This window comes from Heteronotia binoei, chromosome 1, assembly GCF_032191835.1.
Source record: "Heteronotia binoei isolate CCM8104 ecotype False Entrance Well chromosome 1, APGP_CSIRO_Hbin_v1, whole genome shotgun sequence".
In the NCBI taxonomy this organism is placed as follows: Eukaryota; Metazoa; Chordata; class Lepidosauria; order Squamata; family Gekkonidae; genus Heteronotia; species Heteronotia binoei.
The window spans coordinates 248,593,092-248,620,233 of record NC_083223.1 but is presented as its reverse complement, the minus strand read 5'-3'; the positions used below and the strand labels follow the sequence as shown (position 1 = coordinate 248,620,233).

Sequence of the window (27,142 nt, the reverse complement as noted above, 5' to 3'; positions counted from 1 at the left end):
CTGGTTAGTATTTGGATGGGAGACCACCAAAGCTGTCTATGGTTGTTAACACTGAGACAATGGCCAAACACCTCCTGCCTTGCATAAGTTGGCTGTGACTTGATGGCACTTCCCACCACTACTGAATGGGACCCCTCCAGAGTCTCAGGCAGAAAGCCTCACTTTAAGAAGGATGTGAACAGAGGAGAGTGACAAGAATGCTTGGGGACCTGAAGACCAAACCCTCTGAGGAAAGGCTGAGGGACTTGGGAATGTTCAGTCTGGAGAAGAGGAGGCTGAGGGAGGACAGGATTGCTCTCCAAGGGCTGTCACTTAGAGGAGGGCAGGGAGCTGTTCCTGTTGGCAGCAGAGGAGGGGACTCACAATAATAGGTCTAAATTAGGAGTGGGAGGGTACTGGCTGGATATTAGAAAAAACCTTTTTACAGTCAGAATTGTTTGACAGTGGAATCAGCTACAGAGGGAGGTGGTGAGCTCCCCCGCACAGGCAATCTTTAAGCAGTGGCTGGACAAACCCTGGTCAGGGATGCTGTAGGCTGATCCTGCACTGAGCAGGGGGTTGGACTAGAAAGCCTGTATAGTCCCTCCTAAGTCTTTCACATTAGCTGCGCCTTGATCCTTTTAATGGGAGATGCCAGAGGTTGAACCTGGGATCTTTTGCATGCAAGGAAATGCTCTCCTGCCGAGCCACAGCCCTTCTTACATGTGGCCTAGCCCAGTGCTAACAAAGGTGGGTCTGACTTGAATGCTCCCCCCTTGGAGCCTACAGAGGCTGCCTAGTTCAGCAGTTTGGGGCTCAGGGTTCTTCTACTGCTCTGCTCCTGGAGAAGGCTAACTGTTATGAGATGGCAAGTGAGAGCTTTGGGCAAACAAGAAGGGGACGTGGCTGGGATAAGCTCCAGGGCATGCTGCCTGTCTGAGGCCCCTGGCTTATAAGCAAATATACAGTTGAAGCATGTGAGGGTGTAGGAATGCAGTGCTCATCATTGCAACCCAGCAACTGCAGGGCAATCAGTGATGCTGCCAGGGAGTGGAGAGGGCAGGGGATGGCCAAGGCCACTGCGGGCTCTGCCCCCAGGTTCGTGGCATCTAACCTCTCTCTTAACAGATCTGAGAACTTCCCACTATGAGGACACATCTGGCCCAACATAGACACTCCATTGCCATGCAAAGCACTGAGAGTTCAAGGACAGCAAGGATGATACCCTGGGCCCTGAACCAGGTGGGGAATACTGGGCCCATTTTCCAGGAAACGAAAGCTTTGCCTCCTCCCAAACTCAGCTAGAAGAAAATGCACCAGAATACAGACACATGTTTTATTACAAAAAGTGAGAAGATTGCAGGACACTGACCACTCTACCTTCTCCTTAAAAAAAGGAAGAACCACAGTGAAAATTGGCCTCCAAAGAGGGAAAGTGCAGGGATGTTCCAAATCCCAGCTACTTCCACCCTGGCAGAGTTATGAATAGCTTTACAGGAGATCTGGGTTAGGAAATACCTGGAGATTTGGGGGGTGGAGCCTGAGGAAGCCAGGCTTTGGGGAGGAATGGGACCTCCAGGTGCCACATGGAGGCAGTTATTCCTGAGTGGCACAGATGCACCTCCAATGCACCAAAGAGGGGAGGGAATTGCAGGAAGAGCCTAATTTCCCAACAGAGAGAGGATCTTGGGATGGTTCAAACCCTCAGGTCCCTTAACCCTTTAAATGCTTCAAGACCCCCTGTCCACAGGAAATATCCCTTCCCAAGTATGCAGTTCCTCCTGCAAGATGCACCAGACACCTCTTTTGCCTTCCCCTCTTGCTGGGAAAAGAGGGACAACACAAAGTGGGGCAAAGGAAGGATGGGCCAGAAGCAACTTCTCCTAAACATCTCTGGCTGGAAGACCGTCCAGTACAGCACCTTGCAGCAGTGTCAATGTCAGCTGCCCCCTTTCTTTTTAGGGCCCTCAGGGGCTGACATCCACTCCTATGTGCTGTTCTCATCAGGATCTGATTTGCCAGCCCCTCGTTTGCGTCCCGGCGCGTTGAGCGCGGCATCCAGGGCATCACGTATGGAGGTTGCAGCATCAAGGCGGGAGCGGGCCTCCTGGGGCGAGCAGCTGCGTAGCAGGCAGAGCAGAGCTGTGGGGACCACCTGGCAGAGGAAACAGAGGCTCTCTGTTAGGGCTGGCTTCTCTGCTTGGGTCCCTTCTAGTGCTCACATGATGAAGAGATTGGGCTACAAGACAGCTGAGCAAGATGTGGAACTGAACAGGGGAAAGGCCAGGATGGAGCAGAAGTGGCTAAACTTTGCTAAACTTTACTACTACAGATTCCAGTCCATGACTGCTTTTGCCTCTCTGAGACAGGGAGGAAGGGAAATTCTTACCTTGGTCTTGTCTGTTGCTACAGCGATGTGCTTGGAGACTTCAGCAGCATGGATCTCTTCAGTGAGAGGCTCAGGATCATAAATCACCTGCAGCAGTACTTCCAAACACTTGGCCTGCGAGTGTCCCGTGAACCTCTGGTTTGGAAGGGACAGCTGTCAGATGGTAGCAAAAGGAGCAGCTCCCTGCCACTGGAACTGGGCTGAGAGAGGGCACCTCTTTCCTTGCAACAGTCACAACCCCATGGAGTCCATGTGGGGTAATGGGCCCTTGGACTGGCAGGGAGACCTGAATGCTTTTGAGCCAAGCCCTGTCTCTGTTTAAGCCTTGCAAGGTTGTTATGAGGGTAACCACTTGGAGGCCCAAGCTGTTACTGTTTTCGACACATCATGTCTGTATTCCCCATCCTAACTTTGAATCAGCCACAGCCTGAAAATGGTGCAAGAGGAGGCTAAAACGCCTTCATCTCTGTGTGCTGTGGTCAGGATCCAAAATCAGGGTCCTCTGTGTTAAGGACATGAGTTCCCGGTAGGGAACTCTCACTATGACATCTAACTGACTGATTCAAAGTCAGGTTGAGAAGATCCAGATACAACATGTTAATATTGTAACACATATCTTGGGTCTCAGAAAGTGAGATTCACATGTCTGAAATAAATAGATACAGAGTTCTGGAGCCACAGGGCCAGCCATAGAATGTGTGTGTAAGGTGCCATCATGTAACAGCTGCCTTATGGCAATCCCATAGGACAGAGGTGGCTAAACTGTGGCTTGGGAGCCACATGTGGTTCTTTCACACATGTTATGTGGCTCTCAAAGCCCCCACCACCCTGTTGGCCAGCTTGGAGAAGGCATTTGTTTTTTAAATCACTTCTCCATGTCAAGCCAACCAGCGGCTTGGGGAATGCATTTAAAGTTACTTGCTTTCTTTCCACCTCTCTCTCCCCCCAATCTATTTTCCTTCCTTCCTTCCTTCCTTCCTTCCTTCCTTCCTTCCTTCCTTCCTTCCTTCCTTCCTTCCTTCCTTCCTTCCTTCCTTCCTTCCTTCCTTCCTTCCTTCCTTCCTTCCTTCCTTCCTTCCTTCCTTCCTTCCTTCCTTCCTGTCTTGCAGCTCTCAAACATCTGACGTTCATGTCTTGCAGCTCTTGAACATCTGACCTTTATTCTATGTGGCTCTTACGTTAAGCAAGTTTGTCCACCCCTGCCATAGGGTAATCAAGGGAAGAGACTAACTGAGGTAGTTTGCCATTGCCTTCCTTTGCACAATGACCCTGGAATTCCTTGGTGGTCTCCCATCTACATACTATCCAGAGCTGGGCCAAGGGTCTCATCTCATCCTTCTCTGACAAAGAAAGGAAACATAGCTGGGAGGGACAGTCCTCCTTGAAACATGGTGTAAGTCAAGCCGCCTCCCAGTGTGACACGAGATGGTGCCTCCAGCTAAATCATGCTGAATCCCAGGTGATACCTGCAGGATGCTGACTGCTCTCCTGAAGAGTTTGGAGTTGCTCACTTTCAGATCCACCATGTAGTTGCGTAAGATCTTGCCTTTTAGCACATGGGCCCCAGTGCTGACTGTGTTCAGGATCCACTTGGTGCTCAATTCCCTTTGGAACCTCTGTGCAGAGCCAAAGAGCAGAAGAAAAATAAGGCAGGAGGATGGGAAGATGGAAGGGCTGGCGGGGAATGTGGGTGCTCATTTCCACTGTGAGTATAGCAGCCCCAGGCAGGTCCTATTAAAAGCCCTCCTACAAATAACTGTCACAGAGGAAGCTGCAAGGAAACTGAGCCAAACAATTCACACATTCTGGCCTGGAACGCCTTCCTCCCACCCGCCAATGACCACTGATCCTGCTGTGTGGGTTACCTGGATGAAATTCCCTTCATATTCCAGAAACAAGATGGGCCACATGACGCTTATGATGGAGGGAAAGAGCTTCTTGAGAGAGGCCTGTGGGGAAAAGACAGGAGTGGAGACAGACAGAAGAACTCCTCAGCTTCAAGACCAAGCTCTAAAGCAAGTGTTAAAAGCCACCAGGGAAGTACATTGGACACATACACTTGCCCAAAGGCTTTTGACAGAGGAGCCAGTTTTCCTAGTACCACAGTGGTGCCTCTTAGTCCTGATCCTTGAATAATTTTATCTATTTTATCCTCACAACAACTCTATGAGGAAGGTCAGGCTGAGAATATGTGATTGACCCAAGGTCACCCAGCAAGCTTCCATGGCAGAGTACAGATTCACACTTGGATCCCTCACATCTGAGTCCAACACTTTAACCACTGCACCACTGAAGTTTTCCCTGACGTTTGTTATCTGATGTCCTATACCAGGTGAATATACAATACAAAACAATAGACGTAATCAGACCTCAGATTCATTGGGAGCTCACAGGAGCACAACTCCTGAACTTTTCTGAGAGTTCTACCTTCTCCTTCCCACCTTGTCCATTGAATAGTAGATGCAGCTGCATAACAATCCCTGGATGAGCTCCACCACCTATTTTTCTACAAAATGATCCCTGGACGTGATGGTATACAAAGTGTAACCAAAAATTGATCCGACGCTAGGTGGTTCCTCAGTGGAACAGGCTTCCTCAGGAGGTGATAGGATTCCTTCCTCAGAGGTTTTTAAACAGAAGCTAGATGGCCATCTGACAGCAATGAGGATCCTGTGAATTTAGGGGGAGGTATTTGTGAGTTTCCTGCATTGTGCAGGGGGTTGGACTAGATGACCCTGGAGGTCCGTTCCAACTCTATGATTCTATTATTCTAATATATATTAATAATTAATGTCCACATAGAGTTCTGCTATCCCATGAAGCCCAGATGAAGACCCCAGGTATTTTATTTCTCCGTTTCAATTTTTTAGAAATTTTCAACAGTGGTATCAGCTTCAAATCAAATTTGGATGCCAAGGAAGAACAATGCCAGCTATAATTATCCATGCTCTGCCATGGAAGCTTGCTGGGTGACCTTGGATCAGTCACTGTTTCTTTCTTCCTATCACCAAGTATCTAAGCACTGTCATGGAATTAATCCCATTGTCGGTTAGAAAGGCCACCGAGCCATGGGCATGTATTGCAGGAACACTGGCAGCAGCCATAAACAAAACCAGACCATTGGTCCATCCAGCTTGGTATTGTCTATCCCAGGGACCCCCAACATGGCGCTTGTGGGTACCATGGTGCCCATGGTTGGAAGTGAAGGTGCTGTCCCCTGTCTCAGCCTCTAGACATCATGGCAACAGGTTAGGTAGCTAGACAGCCACACTGACCCTTCCTTCCTACATGTCTGCTCTTCTGCCTCTATCCTTTTGAAGGGTAGATTGTTTTCTCAGACAACTTCTTTCCTTCCACCCCCTCTCACACAATGCCAATGCCCTTCTCCCTGCACACACCAGGAGAGTCAACATGCTATCTGCTCTTGGCACCATGAGGCAGATGGCTCTGCTTCCATCCTCAGCTAGTAAGTTAGTAATCTATCCTGTCTCTAAAGTGTACTCCTCTAATAATGAGAGGAGTATTTTCTCCTTTTAAACTCGCAACATGGCTCTGTGTAACTCCCTGGTTGAGTGATGCTCCTGCTTTTGTAGCTTTATTTAAGCACTCTACTAACTAGTAGGAACTGGCCTCACTATTCCCAGCACCCACCAGGTGCTTTTGGAAAGTGGGTGGGGCCCGGTGGGGCTTTTGCCCAGCAAAGATTCTGATTGGCCATTGGAGCTTTAATAGATTTTTAAAAACATTGCTTTAGCAAAATCTGCCACCACAGCAAAAGGATCTTCACTGCATGAGTGAAGGTAAGCTGTGGCAGTCATTTTGTGGTTGGCTCCACCTTCTGTGGCAGCCATTTTGTGGCTGTACCCACCACTGTGTATCAGAATTCTAGTCTACCTTAACAATAGTTCTCTAAGGTCCCGGGTAGAAATATGTCATTCCCAACAGTTGCTATCTGAGCACCAGAATACATTAGCTTTTGTGATGAGTTGGATCTGGATCCCCCAGCCCCTACCCACCCCTCCTCTAGGACACAAGGCCCTGCTAAGCACAAACCATCTTAAAGGAAGCCCTTTGGGGGTTCTTACTGGCAGATACTGCCCAACGGTGGCGTGACAAAGCGCCTGCATATTTGATGTCCTCTCCTTCACCTGAACTGCCAGCTTCTCCACCTCAACAAGGTCATCTGCAGGTGAGAAACGGGAAGAGGGAGTTTAGGGGAGCTCCCTCGTACCATCTTGCATAACTGGATAGTGGGGCTGCTAAATCCAAATTGGGAAATTCCTAAAGATCTGGGGGTGCAGCCAAGGGAGAGTGGGGTTTGGGGAAGGGAGAGATATCAGCAGGGTGTAATGCCATACAGCCCATCCTCCAGAGCAGCCATTTTCACCAGGGGAACTGATCTCTGTAGTTCTGGAAATATCCAGCCCCACCCCCCAGGGATGTTGGGAACCGTAATAAAAGACCAGCCAGGCAGACCTTTGAGCTGCGTAAATTTTGAGATATTAAAAAAAAATGACAGCAGGCTTTTGTTGCAGCAGGAACTCCTTTGCATATTAGGCCATACACCCCTGATGTAGCCAATCCTCCTGAAGCTTACATCAGGCTCTGTACAAAGAGCCCTGTCAGTACTTGAAGAATTGGCTACATCAGGGGTGTGTGGCCTAATATGCAAAGGAGTTCCTGCTACAAAAAAAGTCCTTTCTGGGACATATTATGGATTTCTTCGGAACTGAACTCAGCATCATTTCTACTGACTGGTAGCAGCTCTCAGGGAAAGAGAGGCCTTTCCCCAACCCTGATACCTGAGAACCAATCCTGGGATCTTTGGCACACCAAGCTGGTGCCCTGCCACTGAGCTGTGTACAACTTTTGGAAAGTAAAGATTCCCTCAAAGCAATATTTGTTGCTAACCCCTCAGTGCTTGCTAAATCCTAGATATCACGCCATCTTTCCACCCCCAGCTCCTCTTGCCCTATTATCCAGACCCCTTCCAACCTCACCATCCACTGTGAAAAGGAAGAGGACAGTGTCAAGCTCTGTCAATGATGGGAGGATTGTTTTCACAAAATCTTCTTCAGAGAAAGCAAATTTTGGTCCCTGCCAAGGAGAAGACAGAAGAAAGCTGTCAAGACACCCTATGACATTGCGTATGACATACTGGGCCAAGAAATGTAGAAGAAGAATTGCAGATTTATACCCCACCCTTCTCTCTGAATCAGAGCCTCAGAGTGGCTTACAATCTCCTTCCCCCACAACAGACACCCAATGAGGTGGGTGGGGCTGAGAGGGCTCTCACAGCAACTGCCCTTTCAAGGACAACCTCTGTCAGAGCTATGGCTGACCCAAGGCCATTCCAGCAGGTGCATGTGGAGGAGTGGGGAATCAAACCTGGTTATCCCAGATAAGAGTCCATGCACTTAACCACTACACCAAACTGGCTCTCTGTATTTGGTCTAGTCATCACATTCCACTGGGAGTCATAAGCCAAGAATTTGAACAATGTGGACTGGATCCCACAGCTCTGTGGATGACAGCATTTCCTCCTTTTACAGAAGGAGCCAATCAGAAGGCCTTCCTTGTAAAGAACCTTGAGCAACAGCTGAAGTTTCCTTGCAGCAACAGAGGAAATTGCAAAATTAGAGGACTGGATCTGTGAACTCCTCTCTTAGATTTGTTGGGATAACTAGATCTGCTTCCTTTCAGGAGGCAGATCAAGTTGGGTAGGCAAAGTCTAATGAAATTTGTGGCAGGATATCAGCTTTCATGAGTTACTGCTCACTGTATCTGAAGAAGTGGGCAGTGACTCATGGAAGTTCATACCCTGCCACATTTTGTTAGCTTTAAGGTGCTACTGGACTCTTGCTCTTCCTACTGCTGCAGGAGTCAGGTTAATGATTTGGGGTTCCACTGAAGTATAAAGAGAAGATGGGATCGAAACCCCTTCCCCCATCGTTTGCCCTAGCCCCCATTCTCCTCCAGCCACTCACCTGTGCTATGAGATCAGCCTCTCGGTTAAACATTTCACTGTGATCCCCGATAAGGAAGCCCCGTACATCGTTGATGTCTGTGCCACAAATTGACAAACAAGGAACTGAGTTCTTAATCTCCATCGAAAAAGGAATATCCCTGCCCTGACCCGGATAGCCCAGGCAAACCTGATCTTGTCAGATCTTGGAGGCTAAGCAGGGCTGACCCTGGCAAGTACTTGAATGGGAGGCCTCCGTGGAATGCCAGCAGTCGGGAAGCAGGGACAGGCTTTATTCAGCCACCTCTCTGAATGTCCTCCAGGCTCCCAGAGGTTGCCATGACTTCCAGGTGTGTGCGCATACACACACACACAAGATACAAAAATGCCAAAAAAAGAAATAAAGAAATAAAATGGATATCTCACACCCTCACCTTGGGTCTCTTTTCACTGCAAGCTCTTTCCAATCATCCTTAGCCTACCTGCCCCCCCAATAGGCATATTATATATAATAATCCTGGAAAGCAAAGATATTTCTCTCTTTTCTTTCTTGCCTTTAATGAATCCATTCTTATAGCCCAATGCCTTGGAACGGTTCATACTGATAGGCTGGATAAATTAAAATCAAGTAAATATCAACCCACCTATTTTATATGTTTAATAACCACTGACTTTATTACTTCCTGGATGTTTTTGACTTCTGTTCGGTAACATTGCCATATTATGTGTAAAAGGGAGATCCAGCAATGTCTGATTGAAATAAGCAGGGCCCATTCAAATAAACAACGCTCTAGAGTGTCAATATTTCCCGTTGTGCAGTTACAAAGCCCATCTAAGAAAAGAATCCTTCCCTGACAGCCTATCATTTCTTCCAAAGGGACAGTTGCACCAACATAAATAGTCTCCTATACTTGGGTACTGTCAAAAACTAAAAATAAAATGGCAAAGAGTAAGCAAAGATATGATGGGGGGCCCCACCCATACCCAACACTTCTCTTCCTATTATGCAGCCCCTTTTCCCTTGGATGGTGGTGAGGCTCACCTGCCCCAAAGGTGGGAATACATTCTGCTCCATCCATGATGGCAATGATGCCCAGTGTGTGCCACCCTACCATGTACACATAGGCCTTCTTCTGTAGGCTGGGAAAGAAAGAAAAGAAGGAGGGAGGGAGGAAGAAAGGAAGGTTTTATTTATTTATATAGGTATTTAGACCTTGCTTTTTTTCCAGTGGGAACTCAAAGCAGCTTATAATACCATTTTCCCCTCCTCCATTCTATCCAACCAGTAACACCCCTGTGAGGTAGGTTAGGCTGAGAGTATGTGATTGGCCCAAGGCCACCCACTGAGTGTCCCAGCACTCTAACCACTACACTATATAGTCCACACAAGTGAAGACACCTAGACCAGTGGAAAGCTCTGTTTGATCATGGAGATGTCTCTGGCCCTGTTTGCACGGGAGCAAGAATCCCTTTGCACCGATGAGCTTACCTGGTGCCTGCTTGCTTCACCAGAGCAGCAATCTTCTTACTCTGGCTATAGGTGACTTTGTGGGCCCGTTCATAGGTGCGTAGAATCTCCAGAAGACACCTGGGGGAGAGGAGGGGGGAGGTTAGCAGGGTTTTGAGAGAGCCAGTTTGGTGTATTGGTTAAGTGTGCGGTCTCTTATCTGGGAGAACTGGGTTTGATTCCCCACTCTTCCTCTTGCAGCTGCTGGAATGGCCTTGGGTCAGCCATAGCTCTGGCAGAGGTTGTCCTTGAAAGGGCAGCTGCTGTGAGAGTCCTTTCTGCCCCACCCACCTCACTGGGTGTCTGTTGTTGGGGAGGAAGATAAAGGCGATTGGGAGCTGCTCTGAGATTCAGAGTGGAGGGCAGGATATAAATCCAATATCATCATCATCATCACCTAGAGTTGCCAAGCTCTAGGTGGCGGCTGGAGAAGTTCCAGAATTACAACTGATCCTTGTCCAGGCTTACCCCCAAATTTCCATTAATTCACCATCATGGAGTTGGCAACCTTACAGCAGACACTGCTAGACCAATGTCTTCTGCTATGTGGGACTCCCGCAGACAACACCTACTCACTTCTCTGAGATCTCGCTGTCCTTAGAAACTGTCTTATGGGCTGTCAGAAGCAGAGTCTCCAGAAGAACCTTTGTGGCACTGCCACCCTTCATCCGCGAGGAGCCAGTGATACCTTCAGGCTGAGAAAGGGAGAAAGCCCAACAGATAAAGACACACCCTCCCCGGGTTCTTTGAACACATGAGGCTGCCTCATAGGGAACCAAACCATTTGTCTCTTTGCTAAGATGAGTCTTGTGGGACCTTAACAGCCAACAGATTGGCTGCAGCATAAGCTTCTGTGGGCTAGAGCCCACATTGCCAGATGCAACCTGCTAAGTGGATGGCTCTGTATCGTCAGCTGATCACTTCTCAACTGGTGCTGGTGGGTGAGGGATGGTCCCCGGATGGCTTTGTTTAAGCATCCATGGGAGCCTGGGAAAGAAGCCTGGAAGGTTTTCTTGCCATCTTCTGGGCATGGGGCAGGGGGTCACTGGAGGGTTTCCTTGGTGGTGGTGATGACTACCGAAGAGGGGGAGGAGAGATCCATCAGTGGCTATTAGCCACAGTGTATTGTTGGAACTCTCAGTCTGGGGCAGTGATGCTCTGTATTCTTGGTGCTTGGTAGGGAGCAGCAGTGGGAGGGCTTCTAGTGTCCTGGCCCTACTGACGGACCTGATGGCACCTCATTTTTTTTGGGCCACTGTGTAACACAGAGTGTTGGAATGGATGGGCCACTGGCCTGATCCAGCATGGCTTCTCTTATGTTCTTATATGTTCTTTTGTATTTCTGAATTTCCTGCATTGTGCCGGGGGTTGGACTAGATGACCCCAGAAGCCTCTTCCAACCCTATGATTCTAAGATGACCCACTTGGCTGACCAACTGGGCAGAGATGTGTGTATGTGTGAAGAGACAGGTAAAGAACAGGTGTAGAAAGAAGCAGACAGGAGGGACTTGGCTGAAGCATCTTTGGGACTACAGGATCCCCACTCCTTCCTCACTTGAAAGTCACTGTGGGGTAGTAGTTGAGCTGCCAGCTCCAAGTTGGGAAAAGTGGAGTTTGAGGAGAGCAGAGTTTGAGGAAGGGAGTTCCACCAGCAGCTTATAACACCATAGAGTCCACATTCCAAAGCTGCCACTTTCTCCAGGTGAACTGATCTCTTTCACCTGGAGATTAGGTGTAATAGGGAGAGATCTCCAGGTGGAGGTTGGCAACCCTAGGTAGTGGGTCTGTATAAAGTGCCTGTTTGCTTATATCTGCACTTGCATGTTTGCAAATGAAGCAAATATTAGTCAACTATCATAATTCTCCAGTGCACTGAGATCCAAAGAAAATCAGCCCAGTATTGTTCTTGGAACCTCTTACTGGAGTGGGTGCTCAATATAATGTTTTCAAGCATGTTTCTCCATGGTGAGTAACCACACAATCTTGTGTGGAGTTTATCAGCCAATTCTAGCCAGGAGGATGTCAAAACTATTTACTTGGAAAGTAACAACATGCTCCCTACATTTCCTTTTCTGGATAAAAACAAATACAAAGAGGGTATAAGGTAGAGATAGGATAGAGAAGGTAAGATACTTCACTTTCTCTATGGGGGTCTGGCCTAGCTCCATTTGGCTTCAGCCCCTAGAGCCAGTTTGGTGTAGTGCTTAAGTGTGCAGACTCTAATCTGGGAGAACAGAGTATGATTCCCCACTCTTCCACATACAACTGCTGGCGTGACCTTGGGTCAGGCATAACTCTGTCAGAGAGCTGTTTTCTCAAGAGCAATTTCTGACAGAGCTCTCTCAGCCTCACCTACCTCACAAGGTGTCTGATGTGGGGAGGGAAAGGGAAAGGAGATTGTAAGCAGCTCTGAGACTTGTTTGGGTAGTGAAGGGTGGGATATAAATCAAATACCTCCTCTTCTTCATCAGACCTTCCCTCTCTCAGTGATGGCATCTATTCTTATAACCTCCATGGAAGGAGGATGCTTTGAAATCCATGAAATACTGCACTAAGTTGTATCCCACCATAAGGAAGGTTTCTTTGGTGGTGGCTACCAAAGGGCAAAGACCTGAAAGCTCATGAGGGAGAGCACTGGGGACCAGTGAAGGATTCTTGTTGGAAGGGTGAGTTTCCCTCAACCTAAACAACTTCCCTCCTAGCTTCTGAGAAGGGCTGAGCCTCGATCACTTACATAAGGGATGATTGCCCAATCTGGGAGTGAGGGTGGACTGGCAGATGGAAATGTTACAATGCCTGCCAAGCTTTCCCTCCAAATGCCAACCTCTGCTACAAGTGTGAGGATCTCAAATAAATCCAAATGTTGCCAGAAGTTACACCTCCTCTGCCCAAAAGTAGCATGGATGGGAGTTCATGACAGGAAGCCCCCCGTGCGCCCTCTCATCACCTACCCCCACCGCAGGGTTGAGGATGAAGGCCTTATGGGATTCCTGCAGCTTCTCCATCCGCTTGGCTACCTGCCAGAAGGTGGAGTGAAAATCTTCAATCTTCTCATTCCTGCGAGGAGATTTGGGGTGCGAAAGACAAACTCAACTAGGCCACAATATGACAGCCTTTCAAGGGAGTTCACTTTACTCTGCAGCCATACACTTCAGCCCTTATGAGATTTGCCTCAGTTTTTAAAAGAAATGGTTAGTTTCTTTAAAAAGAGGGAAACTAATGTGTTGTAGAGGTTAGAATGTCAGACACCCAGCTTGCAATTCCAGCTCCACCACTGAAACTCACTGGATGACCTTGGGCCAAGCTGCCAGTCACAAATTCTCTACTTAATCTACTTTACAATGTTGTGGAGATTAAAAAAAGAGGACTGATGTAAACCACTTTGGGTCCCAATTAAGGAAAAAAGCAAGGTATAAATGAGGTAAATATTTGAATGGTGCACTTCATATGTGTAAGTTAGTTTGAAGACAAACATCCTTAGACTTTTCAGGCAGAAGGCAAACCAGGCTGTGGCCCCTCTCCAGTCCCCTTTGGGCCTGTTAATCAGAGAGGTTTCTCCCATCTTAAGTGAGACTTGGATTGGAAGGACCTGGAGATCTCCCAGAATTGCAACTGAGATTTGCAGTGCTGGGTTTTCAGGCTCCACCTCTCCCAGGCTGAAGGGGCCTGTTGAACACATCTTGCTTTAAGGCCCCTGAAGCCAACTCTGGGTATCTAAGATCAAGAAAGACCTCAACCCAGGTTGGACACCTCAATTATTAAGCTGTTGTCCCCAGCAAACTCTTCTCTGCCCCCTTACCTGGCCATTGAGACTGGGTTGAATCCCACCAGCACTGGAACAAAGATGTCCAGGTTGTTCATGCAGAAGTCCAGCTGGCCAGCCACATAGGGGGCCTGTCGTAAGCCAAACCAAGACAGTGAGGCACCACCTTTCTCTCCCTCTCTTTCCCTGCTGCAAACAGATGCTGAGCAGGCTCATCTTCAATATCATGCTGGCCCTAGCCGCACCCCACCCATAATACCATATCCAAGATTGTGTCACCATCCCCTTTCTCCACCCACATTTCCTTTTAAAAATCAGGATCTCCAGTTTGGGAAACTGGTGCATGCCTCAGAAGCCAACAGCTTGCTGGCACATCTGTCTACCACTTGCGCAAGAGGACTGTGCTGTGGCCAAGTTAGCCATGTGTCTTCCTTCCCTTCAAATCCCCATGCTCCCTTTGAGGAAGGCGAGGCTGGGCTGGCAATACACTGGGGGCAAGGGGTCAGAAGCAGTGGCTAGTAGGGAGATAAGAAGGAAGTGTCCAAGCAAGGAGGGCTTCCCTCTGCCACATCATTTCAGAAAGGGTCATGAGCAGAATGCTTGCTGCATTCATCCAGAGACTAGGGGACTCCTCCCCACTCTTCTTGGCCCTAGGAGCCTTGAACAGCACCTTCTCTCCCCTCCCACAAGCCCTAAGAGAGGAGAGCCAGTTTGGGTAGGAGAGCCAGTTTGGTGTTGTGGTTAAGTGTGCGGACTCTTATCTGGGAGAACCGGGTTTGATTCCCCACTCCTCCACTTGCACCTGCTAGCATGGCCTTGGGTCAGCCATAGCTCTGGCAGAGGTTGTCCTTGAAAGGGCAGCTGCCAGCTGCTATGAGAGCCCTCTCCAGCCCCACCCACCTCACAGGGTGTCTGTTGTGGGGGAGGAAGGTAAAGGAGATTGTGAGCCGCTCTGAGACTCTTCAGTGTGGAGGGCGGGATATAAATCCAATATCTTCTAAATGAGCTACTCACAGACAAGCCACAGGAAATCCCAAAGAAAATGACCTTCTTCTTCCCTTCGCAGACCTGAGTGAGAAAAGGGTGGGTGTTGTGTGTGGTGCTGTGGTGTGGTAAGCATTCCTACAGATTGCTGCTGCTGGGAATCCTTACACAACAACACAAATAAAGGTGTCTTATACTGAATCAGACCTTTGGTCCATCAAAATCAGTATTATCTGCCTAGACTAGTAGCAGCTCTCCAGGGTCTCAGGCAGAGGTCTTTCACAACACCTACTTACTGATCCCTTTTTTTAAGTGGAGAAGCTGAGGCTTGAAACAGGGACCAAGCATTTTCTACCATGGAGTCATGGCCCCTCCCAACCTTTTCTTGTTGCTGCCATCAAGTTGCAATGAACCTATGACAACTGTAAGTTTTTCAGAGCAAGAGGTGGTTTGCCATTCATTGCTTGCCTCTGCAAAGCTATTTCTTGGTGGTCTCCCATATAAACACTAACTGGAGCAAATCCTTCTTAGCTTTCAAGATTGGACAAGATTGTGTTAGCCTAGGTTATGCTGGTCATGTGTGTTGCTCTACTACTGTTTGCACGGTTTGTGTGTGCCCAACTACTTCTGTCTTGCTGAAAATAGGTCTTTGCTTGTTGGGACCTGGAGGGCAACATGGCTTCACAGTGTGGAACTGATAAGCTCTGCATCGGAAAATGGCCCTTCAGAGTTCTCATGTTCAGAATATGTATGCCACTTTTGTATGCCACTTCTGGGGATCAGAAGGACTACTTGGGTCTAGATGCTGGTAGACCACTCTGTGCCTTACACATACACCTCATCTCAACTGTTTCACCTTGTTAAGATCCTGTATGCCCAGAAGCGCACTGTCCTCCGGATCCTCATGTGATGCTACAAGAGACCTGTGGGAAGACGGCAGATTTGCTGAAGACCTTTTCAATCCCTCAGACTGTGGAATTCCACAGCCAAGAACCCCAGCCAATCCCATCACACATAAAATGGAATCCCTTCTCCAACTGGCAGGGCAAACCCCCCAGTTGGGGTACCACAGATCTTGCATGCCAGATTCGCAACCCCTGCAAGCCCCAAAGTGGCCATTTTTCTCAGCCTCACCTGTCTCCCCCAGCAATGATGTACGTGTATTGTGGCAGCTGCCCTAGGCCCTTCAGAAGTTTGTTAAAGGACACCTGGGAAAGACAAACAGACAGACAATGAGAAGGCTGTGCTACCCACATGCATTCCTCTAAAGACAGGATGCTACAATTCAAAAGGTCTTCACGGACAAGCTAACAGATCCCTGGCAGCTCCCCAGAACTCCTGTCAAGCCTTTCAAGCACATATTTATTTAAATATTTATACCCCGTCTTTCTTTTGTGGCTCAAGATGGCTTATAAATCCAAATTTAAAATGTACAAAATCAAAGCCCTTTCCCCAGCAGTTATTTTTTTGTCTGTTAAGGCACTGGGACTACCACGGTGGAGTTGGGGTCAGAGTGTTGGGTTAGGACTCACTGGGGAGACCTAGGTTCAGCTCCCAAATCTGCCACAAATCTTACTTTGATGACTTAGGCCAGTTATTTTCTCTGATTTATCTTGAGGGTTGTCATCTATGGGTTGGGAAATTCCTGGAGGTGCTGGAGGTGGAGACTGAGGAGGGGGGGTGATTGGAGTGGAGAAGGATTTCAATGAGAAATAATGCCATAGAGTCCACCTTCCAACGTGACTGTTGTCTCTAGGGCAGTGGCTCCCAACCTTTTTGGCATCAGGGACCAGTTTTGTGGAAGAGAATTTTTCCACGGACCGGTGGGAGGGATGCTAGGTTTTTTGCTGCCCCAGGCTGCCCCCACCCACCCACGCCCTGTCCCCGCCTCCTCTTGGGGGGGTGGGGGTCCTTAAATGAGACGTAGGTGAAGGTTGCTGCCGCACTGACCCAGGCGGATGAAAGAGGTAGTGCTTTGGAGCGAGGCCACACTGCCTCTTTTGTCTGCCCGGGTCCTGGGCCAGCAAAAGGGGTGGTGCAGTGCCTCTGCCTCGCTCTGCGGCCCAGTTGCTAATAGGCCACTGACCAGTACCAGTCAGCGGCCCGGGGGTTGGGGTTGGGGACACCTGCTCTAGGGGAACCAATCTCTGTCACCTGGAGATCAGCTGTAACCCTAGGAGATAGCCAGCTGCCACCTGGAGTTTGGCAACCCTAGCTATCTTGCAGGATTGTTGTGGGAAAAATGGGGGAGGGGAGAATGACATATGCCTCTCTGAGCTTCTTGGTTGAAAAGCAGAGTAACAATCAAATGCATAAATAAATGATAGAACTGCACCAATAATTGATTATCCTAATGTGACTCTTGAAGAATTTCATTTATGGAGAGAATGTTATCTATGGATTTATTAAACAACAGCTTGTGGGAGCATAAAATAAAGGTATAGGAAGTCACGTGTTATGTTGGCTTGTGGATTTGCTGATAAAGCAATTATTAGCCCCTTTGGAAGAACTTATATCTGATGAGAAAAAAATTAAAATGCGAATGTTTGATAAAATATCAATGTGAAAGGAAGCAAGTAAAAATTGATGACATGAGATGATACTTGGGGCAAAGTATAAATGCTGAGATCTGACCATTTCAGTATTCATTTCTTGTGTTATAACAATTTAAAGAATTGCTACAAGGCTATGGCTGAATAGTGTGCAAGAAGAAAAAAGATTGCATAAAATTCAAGGTAATTTCCACTTTCTAAACTAAAAATGCAAAAGTGGATCTTTTTCATCTGTGGCTGTCCTGTTTATGTGCAAAGGCTAAAATACATAAAGCAAATCAAAAGAATCCTCACTTCATCTTTTAGTAGCTTTTATCACTTACATTGTTTTAAAAAACCCTGGAAAAGTAATCATGATTTATAACTACAGAAAGAATTTTTCACACTTAGTTCTGGAAGAAAAAAAACACACTCAGAACTGGGGCACAGAAGAATAAGGTGCAGATATAAGCATGTATGGCCAAACAGTTCAAAAACATGGCCAAAGGTAGAGGGAGGGAGGCAAAAACATAATCTGTGTAATGAAAATTGGAATCCAGTTTATTAGTTTGGCATAAGAGAACAGATTCTTAAGATTGCCACTTCCAGGGACGGAAACTCCTGGAGATTTGGGGTTGGAGGTTTGGGGGGGGGCAGGAACCTTGAGAGGGGGATGCAATGCCATAGAGTCCACCTTCCAAAGAATCCATTTTCTCCAGGAGAACTGATCTCTGTAGTCTGGAGATAAGCTGTAATTCCAGGGGATCCACCTCAGGCTGGCATCACTAACTGGTATTGAAGACAGTTCCAAAACTGTACCTGGTACAAAATGCTGCTGCGAGCAGGGCTGGCTCGCCCACGAGGCAAACTAGACGGTTGCCCAGGGTGCCGGGAGGGTGGGGACAACGAATTGGGCTCCCCCATTCCCGGTGCCCCAGGCAAGCACCTAGTTTGCCTGCCTTCACAGCCCGCTTGGCCGCCACTGCCCGCCCTTCCTTTCCCTTCGCCTCCCCACCCCCTGCACGATCACACCACTGTGCCTGGGATCTACCAGCCATAGCACAGCATGCCTGCCTCTTCCTCTGCCCGTGCACCTGCCCGCCGCGCCTCCTTTCCCTTTCCTTCCTGTCCCTTCGCCTCCTGCCCCCCTGCACCTGGGCTCTGCTGGCTGCAGCATGCCTGCCTCCCCCTTCACCCCCGCTGCCACCACCTGCCCCCTCCTTCCCTTTCCTCCTTGTTCTGATCCGTCCCCTCCCCCCTCGGGTCCTGCCAGCTGCAGTGTGCTGTGATCGCACGTGGGGAGGAGGCGACTGGAAGGAGGGGGCGGGCGAGCGCCGTGGCCCCGGGGGTGGTGGTTTGAAGTGCTGCAGGAGGCACCTGCCTGGGGCACCATGTGCCTTCAGGCCGCCGCTGGCTGCGAGAAGCCTCAGTGGGATATGGTGCCAGGGCCAGCCCTAGACTGTCTGACACCCTAGGCAAGGCTAACGTCTGGTGCCCTCCCTGCACTGATAACATCACTGAGTCACATGGGGGCACCCAATTCGGTGCCCTCAGAAGACCGGCGCCCTAGGCAATCGCCTAGTTTGCCTAGTGGCAGGGCCGGCCCTGTGTGCTGCAATGTCGACCCCGGTGGTACTTCACATGCAAAGGCTTCTAATTTGTTTCCAGGCTGAATTCAAGATGCTTGTTTGAACCTTCAGAGCCCCAAATGGACTGGCCCCAGGGTTCTCAATGGATCATCTCTACTTGTATTAACCAGCCTAATGCTGATGTCCATGAGTGATACCATTCTCTGAGAAATGGCCTTATTGTTGGTCTGCAGGGACTCATGCTTTCTCAGCTACGACCCTACAGTTTTAAGATCTCCAGGAATAGATTGAATACTTTCCTATTCTGCAAGAAGGGCCTGCCCATCCACTAGGCAAATACTGGGCAGGGGTAGAGTTCCAGAACTTGGGCGGGGGGGAGAAACCAAAAGAGTTAAAGGGCTTCAGATAGCCTCAGAGGTCCAGCGTGCAGGAGAAACATGGAGCTGAACCAGAATTCTTCCTATGCTTGTCTACCGTGCTTACTCAGAAGTAAATCTGACCCCAGGAATTACATCTTATCTCCAGACTACAGAGGACAGTTCCCCCAGAGAAAATGGCTACTTTGAAGGGTAGACTCTATGACATTGCACCTAATGAGGTCCCAGTCTTTCGCAGGCTCCATCGGGAGTTTCCCATCCTGGATCTGCTAATCCTACCCTTCCATCCCCTGCTGGTGGCCAAGAGGGACCTGGCAACCCTAGCAATTGCCTTCCCTTCCTCTCCCCACAACAGGGACCTTTTGAGGCAGGTGGGGCTGAGAGAGTTCTGAAAGAGAGTATTGTGACTAGCCCAAGGTCACCCAGCAGCCTTCCTGTGGAAGAGTGCAGAATCAAACCCTCTTTGTCCAGATCGGAGTCCCCCTCTCTTAACCAGCTCACCATGCTGGCTCCCTGTATGTTGTCTGTGTGTTGAATGGGAGAAGGAGCACCAAAGTCATAGTTTGCCTGGGGCACCCAAAACCCTTGAGCCAGCCCTCTCCAGAAGACCTTTGAATTTGATACAGTGATTGAGATGGTGCTTAGCAATTCCCAAGACTTTGTTTGTAGAAAAAACTCAGCAGGAACTCATTTGCATAATAGGCCCCACCTCCTGACATCACCATTGTTTCACATAGGGCTTTTTGAAGAAAAAGCCCAGTAGGAACTTATTTGCATATTAGGCCACACCCCCTGAAACCAAGCCAGCTGGAACTGCATTCCTGTGTGTTCCTGCTCAAAAAAAGCCCTGGCAATTCTTTGAGCCTTGTTATTGATCTGTCTGCTGGTTGTATGGGACTTTTGTGTGTGGTTGCGTGTGTGTTTTTAAAATCTAATTTGTAGCATATTTTACATTCCAACCTGATGGCTGCTGTGAAGATCCATAAAAGAGCACTAAAGAAATAAAATATTCTGCATCTGTTCAATTTGCTGTAGTATATTACATAATTTCGTTGTGTTTTTGGATCTGTATGATACAGAGGTTGCTGAAATTTTCCCCAGTGACAGCCACTTCTAATGAAAAATATTCTGAGCTACAAACCCAATACATATTTTTTTTTTTAAAAAAAAAAAATTACATTAGTGTGTTAAATTGGTTGTTGCAGTCTTTTCCAGAGTCTTCTAGGGGCTGCACAAGCAACCCATAAGCTACTCTTGGTAGTTCCCAATCTGCATTGGAGATAGGATTGCCAGCTCCAGGATGTGGAGAATTTGGTGGTGGAGCCTAATGAGAGCAGGGTTTGGGGAAGGGAGGGACTTCAGTGGGGTAGAATGCCATAGAGTCCACCTTCTAAAGTAGCCATTTTTCCCAGGAAAACTGATCTCTGTCACCAGTTGTGATCCCAAGAGATCAGTTGTAATCCCAAGAGATCTCCAGCCACTCCCTGGAAGCTGGCAACTCTACTTGGAGGCCTTCAGTACAATCTATTTTAAGGGACTTTAAAAACTGCAACTCACAGACACAGGAGGGGGGAGGGAAAGGAGGTGGGAACAGGAAACTCACAGCCATGAGGAAGGCAAGTCGGCCAGAAGCTCCACCACCGCTCAGGACGATGAGTGTGTCATCTGGTTCCTGGGGGAGGAAGAGAAGAAAGAAGAACCATGAAGAGGGACTCCCCACCCTCCACCATCCCTGTCTCCACTGGGGCTTGCTGGCAAGGAAGCAGCAGCCTTTCTTCTGGGGCTCCTCCATCCTTGGTATGGTTCTACAAAAATATACAAACCACACCCCTTCAGTGAATGAACAGGAACAAGTCGGCACCACTTCATTTGGCTTTGTATGCCTTGCAGTATAAGTGCCTCTGAGCATGAAGTGGGAATGCATCAGGGGGCTGGATAAGGATCTGGGAGACCCAGCTTGAAATCTCCACTCTGCCATGAAGCTCATTGGGTGATCATGGGTGAGTCATTCACTCTCAGCTTAGCCTGCCTCACACGGTTGTTGCAAGAGTAAAATTGGAGGTGCACAAAACAATCTAAATCCTTGGAGGAAGGATGGGATGGTTATATAGTAAACATATGTGAGGTCTTCTCTGGACTGCATAACCAAACCAACCCTTAGAGATATGTAACCTGCCCTGAGCCTTCCAAATAAATAAATACATTCAGAATTAGAACACGCAACTTCCATGAAGCCTCTCTTTGTTTACAGGTCAGACTCAGGGACAATTTTATCAACTCTCAGCAGCCCTGCCACATTTTAATCAGTGCACATTCTTGTATTCCACTTAGGATATTTTATAAAGTTCCTCTGCCCACCAGTAGACCCCAACCCCTGCAGTGAGGGCTCATCAGTTTTATCACAGAACCTGTCCATGTACTGGTGCTTGGAAGGCATAAATCTGGAAGCAGGGAGGCTAACCCAGGTATTCACCAGGTATGTGCAGCAAGGCTGATGGGGGGAGTATTATGACCAAAGCTGAGAGGCACAAGCTGGTGCTAGAGCATAGATCAAGGCTGTTTCCACTTAGCTCCTTCATGATCAGGACAACAGTCTGTGCATGAGACTGGAGGGCATTCCCTGAGCTCAGTCACCCAAGCCATTCCAATCATCATGAGATAAATAAGAAATAAATTCAAAATCGACTTTCTCCCATTCTTTCCATTGCACGAAAAAAAAAATCCTATCGGGTAAGCAACAAAATGGAGGAAATCTGGACAAGCAGGTAGAAGATGGGCCAGTGAGAAGTCCAGTTTGTGTAGAAGCTTTTAACCTTTGAAACATTGTCTGCAGCACAAGATTACAGTTGTTGTTTTTCCTTGGTTTCAAAATTAAGAACTGGATTAAGTTGACTGGACTTTGGCAGTACAAGGGAGCAGTGTTCAATAATAAGGGGCTGAAGAAGCTTGCAGGGCCTAGCCCATCCCTACCCCCTCATACAACACACAAACAGCACTGTGTACATTCGCCAACCATACCTTCAGCACCTCTTGTACTCTCCCAACGATATCCATCATTGTCTTCAGCACCGAGTCGCTGTACAGCCTCTGAAGGAGACACAATAGGGGCCTGAGCACCTGCTCTCACAACACTGAGCTCACCTCGATGTCAGCCCCAGGCCAGAGGGGACTAACAAACCACATTGCTGCACTGGGGGAACAGACCCTTCCGTGCCCTATATAGTTCAGATGGATCTGTCATTGGGCACAGGATTGTGGGGACAGGATGATACCTTGCAAGAGAAAAGCTCACACAATAGAGCAGGAGAGACATGGAGCTGAACCAGAATTCTTCCTATGCTTGTCTACCGTGCTTACTCAGAAGTAAATCCCATTATGTTTAATGGAATTTACTCCCAAAGTAAGCACGTTCAGCCTTTGGAATAAGCCAAGTGCTGTTTCATATTTGTAGAAAAGTAGGTTTTTATACCTTGCTTTTTTCTATTTTAAGGAGTCCCAAAGGGGCTTACAATTGCTAGGGATGCCAGCCTCTAGGCATCCTTTGAAATTCTGACACAGTGTTGTGGTTGCAGCAGAAGGCAAAGTCAGCTACAAAATGGTTGCCCCAGTTTACCTTCAGTCATGCACTGAAGATCCTCATGCTTGGTGGCAGCTGTACAAAAGCAACATTAAAGAAAATAATCTGTGCAGCCAATCTAGGGTTGCCTGGTCTGGTTCAGGAAATATCTGGGGACTTTGGGGGTGGAGCCTGGAAATTTTTGGGGTGGAGCCAGGAGTAAGGTTGTGACAAGCACAACTGAACTCTGAAAGGAGTTCTGGCCATCACATTTAAAGGGATTGCACATCTTTTAAATGCTTTCCCTCTACTGGAAATAATGGAGGATGGGGGCTCTTCGGGGGGCTCATAGAATTGGACCCTCTAGTCCAATCTTTTTGAAACTTGGAGGGTGTTTTGAGAAGAGGCATCAGATGCTTTGCTGAATATTTGGTGCATCCACCTCAAAAAACAGCACCCCCAGATACCCACAGATTGATTCTCTATTATACTCTATGGAAACTGTCTCCTAGAGTATAATGGAGTGCCCAGCAGACATTTCCTCCCCCCCACCCCACTTTCTGATAACCCTGAAGAGTGGGGAGGGCCTCCAAACCAGGGGATCTCCTACCCCCAACTGTGGATTGGAATCCCTGTCAAATCTCCAGCGGCCAATCAGAAGCCTTTCTGGGCAAAAGCCCCTCCTGGCCCAACCTACTTTCTAAAAACTCTTTGCAGCTGTCAGAAAAATATGAGTGAGCACCACGGTGCCCATGGCCCATGCAATAGGGCTTCCATCTAGGGTTGCCAGCCTCTGGATGGGGCTTGGTGATCTCAGGGAATTACAGTTGATCTCTAGACAAGAGTGATCAGTTCCTCTGGAGAAAATTTCTGCTTTGGAGGGTGGACTCTATGAAGTTATACCCACTGAAGTCCTCCCCTCCCCTGCCCTCCCCCTGCCCTCCTCAGGTTCCACACATTAATCTCCAAGAATTTCTCAACCCAGTGGTGACACCCCTACTTCCACCCTACACACGCACAGGCACAAATTTGATTGATTTGATTTATTAGATTTATATCCCGCCCTCCCTGCTGAAGCAGGCTCAGGGCGGCTCACAGAAATAAAATTGCAATAAAACATTAATTATACATTTAAAATAATACAACATTCAGTAATATGACAGTTTAAAAACAATTTGGTGCTAATATTGTTAATGTCAGTGCTCTTAGGTATCCTTTTATTACTATATCACAACATAGAGGTATCTTCTTCACCACACCCACAATTCTGTACAACTTGGGGTGCACCATGGAAGGGTGCCACATCACAAAACTAATCTATAGAGGGTTCTGTATTAACTCTATCTGGACCATTTTGATAAGCCATCTCCAGTTTAGGAAATTTCTGGATATTGGGGCAGTTCTTGTGGAGGATGGAGGAGGGGAGGGATCTCAAGAGGGCTCTGATGCTTTAAAGTTTACCCTCCAAAGTTGCCATTGCCTGCAGGGGAAGTTGAAACTGATCTCTGTAGTCTGGCAGTCAGTTGTAATTCCAAGGGAACTCCAGGGCCCAGCTGGAGGCTGGCAAACCTAGCAGATTTGTCTGCACACAGAATCCCAAGAGAAGATTGGCTCAGGGTCCAGGCAATGGTTCATGCATCCTAATCTTCCCTCCAGCGTGGTGTGCTTGAGAGACAGAGTTACCTTATAGTTAACCAAGGCCTCATCCTCTTCCTGAAAGATCTCGGCATCACAGTCCTTAAGGAGCTGGACAATCTGCGTGGGGTCAGCTTTGTCGATTTCTCGGGTGATGGGGTTTGACTTTTCTGTGATAGGCAGGGCTGCCTCATACCCTGCCAGCTAGAAGACAAAAGGCATCCAAGTCATAGGGGGAATCAAGGCCTGAGGAAAGTACTGGGCAATATTAGGGATGACACGGGAAAAAAATAAAGCAATTGCTGTAATAGCACTATAATAACTTTTTAACAAGTATGCTATTTTTGATTTTCCAAATATATTCTTTTAGTACAACTATCCAAATATGCATACATACAAAAACTAAATTTCACCAGATCTAAGAATGTCACCAAGTCTTCATAGCACCTAAATGCAATACATCATTATAAAGTGCAAAAGTCCACACAAATCCACACAGGATTTCTAGATAATAAGCCCATTCCGAAGTGTCTTCCTCAATGGACCCTTGGGGATGAAGGCATCATTTATTTAAATGTCCACAAAAAATCTCTGTGTCTTAATGACTGAAATTAATTATTTGTAAGCAAGACAACCTCCAGAAAATTTTCCTTATAGAATGAAGCTTTGGAATAGGGGGTGAGATAAGGGATGCTTAAACAAGTGTTCCAGAAGTAGGACATTTTAGGGCATATTTGCACCCGAGGCTGAAACTGGGACACACCAGTATCCTCACCAAACTGGGATTGACAGGACTCCTTGGGAGAAGGCATGCCAGTTAATCTGGCATAACACCAATATCACTATGCAAATAATACCAAAATGGACAGCTCGTGGTGATTATGAAAGCAGCAAAATCAGGTCACCCAAAGTCAAGGTGGGACTTTCTGCATACGCTGGGGACTCTCCCCAAGTAGATAGAAAAATAGGAACTTTTATGTTAACCCAAAGAAAAAAGACTGTTACCTCCCACCCCCACCCCCCGATAAAAAACCAGTATGATGATAACGGAACATACAACAAGAGGTACAATTTGTTGCGATGGATTGAGAGTCAGTTAAAGGCAAAAGAAAACAGGGAACTGGGGCAACGGTCCTACTCATATCCTTGAATAGCGTAAGAACTCCCTCCATGTTCACAAGGGATTTCCAAATTGTTTAACCCACCCTTCTTTGATTCCTCACAGATTCTCAAATTGTAGGCTTCTAATGTAGATGTAAGCTGATGTTTCAGGAGAGGGAATTTGATCAATTTTGGGGAAGGGGTCTAAAACATTTTCCTCTCCGTTTTAAAGAATGCTAGGTTTTTCAGAGTTAGACGAGAGCTGTTGCAGCAGCATCCTTGCTTTTATATTGCCAAATGAAGTGGCACCTTTAAGACTAACCAACTTTATTACAGCAGAATCTGATAACATATAAACATTCCAAAATGCAAAAGTCATGTGAGGCTAAAGGATAGCGTTATCTGAACCAGGGAGGTCACATCACTCAAAGTGTCTTAAAGCCTCCTGGGAAACAGTACCAAAGTTTCAACTACAGAGTCTAATTAATATAGAACTTGAAATAGGGAGGCAACTGAGACTCAATCCAGCCCTAATTCCACAACAAACACATTAAAAGAGAAACCTATAGACAGACAGATAGCTATTCTCAGGGCTTTTTTGTAGAAAAGGCCCAGCAAGAACTCATTTGCATATTAGGCCACACACACCCCATGCCAAGCCAGCTGGAATTGCATTTCTGTGCTTTCCTGCTCAAAAAAAGCCCTGGTTATTCAAATGAACTGTATCTAAATAAAACTTTGTGTATGCCATTTCTGTAGTATAAAAGTATGAAAGATAGGACAATACCCCTCACATGCACTGGCAAATAACTGCAAAAGGAAAGCAGCTCCAGGTGAACTTCTAGGCAATGGTGAGACATTCATAAATGCACATACAAAGATGCCTTCTATCAAGTCAGGCCATTCATTGGTCCATCTACCCCAGTATTGTCTGCTTTGACTGGCCAGCAGTCTCCAAGTTTTTGGGCACAGGAAAGTCATAATTTGAACTGGATATGCCCTGCAATTACATTTGGGGCTCTTCTTCATGCAAAGCGCGTGCTCTACTACTGAGTGAAGACCACTCCCTAAGATCAAAAAATTGACCCTTCAGACAGGTATGGGGCCCAGCACCAAACTCATCATTTTCAATATATTTACTTGGAAGGGCTATCAAAATAAACCCAGGCTTGCTTCCAAGTAAATGTTCCCCTACGATTGTGACAAATCTTCCTCAAGGCCGTCTTTCCTAGATGACTTCCCATAGATCATCCTCACAGACTGGGAACAAGTAGCTTCCATTTACAAGAGCCATACTGACCCAGCTCCTACTTCTCTTCATATCATCACATTCCTCCCATTGTGTCCTTGGTGGACACAGTCGGCCAGTCAGTCTCGGACACACTGGCTCATGGTCTCCAGCATCAGGCATGAGCCATTCCCACCTAAGCTTCTCCTTTTGTTCCTTACCTCCCATTTGCCGGGGTCTGGTGTGTCAATAACATGAGAGTATTTCTTGGTGCCCCTCATACTAGTTTGTGGCCAAGAGCAAGGCTCTGAGCTCCAGGAGGCTGCCTTTGCCCTAGCCTTATCAGGTTTCTGCAGTAATGATTAATCCTGACTAGTTAAATTTCAAGCTCCTCTATCTCTCTGTGCCCCACAGGTGGGCAGAAGTCCCTTACTTATCTTCAAAGGGGACCCAAACTCTGCCCTTACCAAATCCCGGGGGGGGGCACGGCTGGCTGCTTGCGTCATTCTTGGCTCTCCTAGAGGAAACGGACACCCAA

At 47.6% G+C, this 27,142-nt stretch overlaps 1 protein-coding gene across 3 annotated transcripts; it reads right to left on the bottom strand.

Annotated features, from left to right (window-relative positions):
- Positions 1-1,301: 1,301 nt before the first annotated feature.
- On the bottom strand, positions 1,302-26,934 carry GCKR (glucokinase regulator). Of its 3 annotated transcripts, XM_060251765.1 has the most exons (19): positions 26,826-26,934; positions 24,324-24,479; positions 22,103-22,171; positions 20,688-20,756; positions 15,722-15,795; positions 15,444-15,510; positions 14,618-14,671; positions 13,640-13,734; positions 12,792-12,897; positions 10,417-10,535; positions 9,823-9,921; positions 9,376-9,473; positions 8,356-8,432; positions 7,369-7,465; positions 6,454-6,551; positions 4,234-4,317; positions 3,835-3,984; positions 2,369-2,503; positions 1,302-2,134 (listed from the first exon to the last, which is right to left on the bottom strand). In XM_060251765.1, exons 1-19 carry the CDS (start codon positions 26,883-26,885, stop codon positions 1,967-1,969), a joined length of 1,875 nt encoding a protein of 624 aa, XP_060107748.1. In that variant the 5' UTR covers positions 26,886-26,934; the 3' UTR covers positions 1,302-1,966. The 3 variants fall into 3 exon arrangements, with proteins under 3 accessions (XP_060107748.1, XP_060107758.1, XP_060107767.1); XM_060251775.1 differs by lacking the exon at positions 14,618-14,671; XM_060251784.1 differs by lacking the exons at positions 1,302-2,134; positions 2,369-2,503 and adding an exon at positions 3,680-3,708.
- Between the last annotated feature and the right edge of the window lie 208 nt (positions 26,935-27,142).